The sequence below is a fragment of the Squalius cephalus genome, assembly GCF_949319135.1.
Source record: "Squalius cephalus genome assembly, chromosome: 3".
NCBI classification, from domain to species: domain Eukaryota; kingdom Metazoa; phylum Chordata; class Actinopteri; order Cypriniformes; family Leuciscidae; genus Squalius; species Squalius cephalus.
The window spans coordinates 24,106,670-24,110,232 of NC_137124.1; the positions used below are offsets into that span (position 1 = coordinate 24,106,670).

General features: G+C 36.3%; 1 protein-coding gene across 1 annotated transcript; it reads right to left on the reverse strand.

Annotated features, from left to right (window-relative positions):
• Positions 1-233: 233 nt before the first annotated feature.
• On the reverse strand, positions 234-3,102 carry ctrb.3 (chymotrypsinogen B, tandem duplicate 3). Its single transcript, XM_079867617.1, has 7 exons — positions 3,027-3,102; positions 2,710-2,813; positions 2,517-2,596; positions 2,332-2,416; positions 1,943-2,123; positions 1,141-1,274; positions 234-1,054 (listed from the first exon to the last, which is right to left on the reverse strand). The coding sequence occupies exons 1-7, from the start codon at positions 3,076-3,078 to the stop codon at positions 893-895; spliced, it is 798 nt and encodes a 265-aa protein (XP_079723743.1). The 5' UTR covers positions 3,079-3,102; the 3' UTR covers positions 234-892.
• Between the last annotated feature and the right edge of the window lie 461 nt (positions 3,103-3,563).

The window sequence follows — 3,563 nt, forward strand, 5'->3', positions numbered from 1 at the left end:
GTATTTTTATCAGTCTTAGCAGAGAGGCAAGATGAGAGCTTCTCCTATTGTATAATTTGTCTCATCCCTTCTCTATCTTTTGTTGAAACAACTCACTCCACTGTTGTAAATGTGTCTTAAGGAAGATCAGGAGGTTGCCATGGAGACACCTTACATGGCGTTTTACCTCATATTTAACTGACTGATTGAGACTGAACCTGAACACACCAAAATATGTATAGACAAAAACATCTTTCAGTTAGGTTTATGTTTGAAATAACCACAGAATAACAGGGGAATTACATTTTTTCTAATATAATAAAGCCCATCCTCACTTTGATAGATTTGAAAGCTCTAGTAAGTAGGAACAAAAGACTGCCTTATGGAAATTAAAAACAATGCATGCATACTAGAAAACAGAGATTGTATTGATGAAAAGAAGTAGCGTGATCTGCCAAAAATATACTGAGTTAGTAAATATGACGCTTTGTGTGAGTCTTTAGCGCCCTCCTCTGTCAAATCTGCGTATGACAAGTAAAATCCATCTTGTGTTCTCCAGGAAAGTATTGTACCCATTTGCTAATTTCTAACACGATGAAACGTTTATGAATAAATATGTAACTGTCACGGTGTAGATTTTGCAGAATCTGTCTAAAAAAGAAAAGAAAAAAAAACCAGACTGGAGAAATTAAATGTTGGTTATTTTTAAAAACCCACTATAAAATGATATGTTGTATGTATTTATTTAACTATTACAGACATTCTATAAGAGCAATAAGCCTCTCATAGCATTAGTTTGACCACGATGATGGTTTTAAGATGGTTTTAACATCAGCCTTGAGTGGCTGTCATAGATATTGTTTTGTTAGCTGCTGTTTAGTAATGTTAAGGAATCTCTATACATTGTGTGTGTTTAGTTGGAAGCCAGAATCTGATCCACCCAGTCGCGGAGCTCAGTGACACGGGCGTATACACCAGGCATACTGGTGTCACAACGACTGCTTCCCCAGGACACAATACCCACCAGTGTCCAGACATCACCCTTCTGACACACCAGAGGACCACCAGAGTCACCCTAAACAGACAGACGGACAAGAGAGTTATGGTGAGAGAGTTATATAATGAGAACTTGAGGAAGTGAGGAAGAGAAGATAGTCTTACCATGCAAGAGGAGGCACCAGCAGCACCAGCACAAATCATGACATCATGGATGTTGCTTCCCCAGTAGCTCTTACAGTCCTGGTTGGACAACAGAGGCAGAGCAACTTGCTGGAGCTCATTAGGGGTGAACAGAGCTACACACACACACACACACACACACACACACACACACACACACACACACACACACACACACACACACACACACAGAGAGAGAGAGAGAGAGAGATATCATAAAACATGTTAGGTATTGTAAAAATATTATAAACATGTACGCTATTCAAAAGTTTGGGGTTAGTAAGAATTTTTTTTCTTTTCTTTTGAAGTAATTAATACTTCAATAAGGACAAGCGACAGTAAAGACATTTATAATGTCATGAAACATTTCTATTTCAAATAAATGCTGTTCGTTTGAACTTCCTATTCATCAAAGAATCCAAAAAAATTTGTATCACGGTTTTCACCAAAATATTAAGCAGCACAACTGTTTTGCTAGCTTTGCCATCACAGGAATAAATTACAGATTTTACTGACCCCAAACCTTTGAATGGTAGTGTATATTATGTAATTAGAGATCAATAGGCATATCTATTATTATCATTATATCAATTATATAACCATTATAGATATATTTCAATAATATAATGATGTGTTATTTGTATTATTATTTTGCTGTAGAAATATATTCTAAATATTCGAATTCATTACACTTGAATGAATATCAAATTTTGAAAGATATTTCTATTGATCTAGAACCAGAAACAAGTATGTATAATAGACTGTGATGTTATAGATAATCAACCATTGTGTCTGGTCACTCCCCAGCCAGAAGTCACACAGGTCATGCCAGGAGCAAATTCGTCTGAAGTCTCAGCAAGACAAACAGGAGACACTTGGGCATTCAGTGAGACGGGGGAAGTCAGCTTGATCAAGGCAATGTCATTCTCGATGGTATTGGAGTTCCACTGAGGGTGGGTGAACACCTGTAATTGTGATTAAATCATAAATTTCATGTCAAAACAGAGAAAAATCAGTAAATAAATAATGAGTAAATAAATACAGAGTAAAGGTTTAGTATACCTAAAAAGCATTATCATGTTGCATTATCATGTTGAATGATTATTAAGTGGACATGTAAGTGTCCAGCTCTTGCGTGTTATTGAGGAATAAGTTTTAAGTTTTAAGCCTCACTTTTGACACTTTCATAGTCTGCGTGTCCTCCTGAGTGTTACCGCTTCCCTTGTTATGCTCTCCCAGGATCACACGGTGACTAGTTCTGGACATAAGCAAGAGAGGTTTATTAATCCACGTCTATCCCAAGATTCATGCATAGTTAATGTAATGATTTAACTGTGATTAGTCTAAGTTAGTCTCACCTCACACCGCAGTGAGCAGCAGTCACAACCCAGTACTCACTGATCAGAGAGCCACCGCAGAAGTGCCAGCCAGTGAAGTCCTGTAATTTAAACAACGCATTGGCAAAAGAAAGAGACAGCGAGAGAGAGAGAAACAAATTATATTTTGTATAAACTGTGCAGTATAATCTACCATTAGCTACTAACATTATACCTGCAAGGAGACCTGCCAGGGCCAGGAGTGAGGAACTGCCTCCTCACCATTCACAATGCGGGCATAACCACTGACAACAGGAGGAATGGCCGGAACACCACAGCCTAAAGAAAAAGGAAGAACAGGAGATCAAAGAAGAATGAAAATTGAATGAAATTTTATAGTATATAAATAGGCTAATTGACCAATGGTTTCGTAAATGCAAACAATACATTTTTTTTAACATACTGTAGGGTGCTGGTGACTATACTGATCTTTTCAGCAACTATGAGTATGACCTTAAAAAAATAAATAAAAATAAATAAAATCTTCCTCACCATAGGCTGCACTAATGAAGGCAACACAGGACAGCAGCCACAGGAAAGACATTGTGCAGAAGACAGCATTATTGATAGTAGAAAGTCCTATTTAACACCAAACCATGATTTCGCACACCAATGAGGGCATGGCCACCTGATGTCATGGTCAAAAATTAACCCTGAGAGTCTGCATCAGCTGGTCTTCACCTGTGCAGAATCCCATGATTTTACCAGTACTTGAACATTGCCATGTTTAACATGCAAAGTACAGTGCATTTTCGCATAAACCGGGTAGTTCTTTATAAATGTGCTATTAAACAAATGTGCTATTATTTTATTTTATTTTATTTTATTATTTTATTTAAAAAATGTTCTTATTGTTTAATTAATTTAAATTGTTTTATTTGTTGATTGGGTTTTCTTTTTAGGAAAATAACAATTAAAAAATTAAAAAACATAAACAACTAAATATTTTGCCAACTAAACCTTCACTGGAAGGTTCACATTTAATTTGACTATCTTTTTTGAAATATGACTTGTGTCATCATCTACTCA

Excerpts from the sequence above, each read along its gene's own strand:
- ctrb.3 (XM_079867617.1), bottom strand. The coding sequence starts at position 3,078 with ATGTCTTTCCTGTGGCTGCTGTCCTGTGTTGCCTTCATTAGTGCAGCC. Across the intron at positions 2,597-2,709 it reads CCTGGCAGGTCTCCTTGCAG|GACTTCACTGGCTGGCACTT; the intron begins GTATAATGTTAG and ends TTTAAATTACAG. Across the intron at positions 2,417-2,516 it reads GCTGCTCACTGCGGTGTGAG|AACTAGTCACCGTGTGATCC; the intron begins GTGAGACTAACT and ends GCTTATGTCCAG.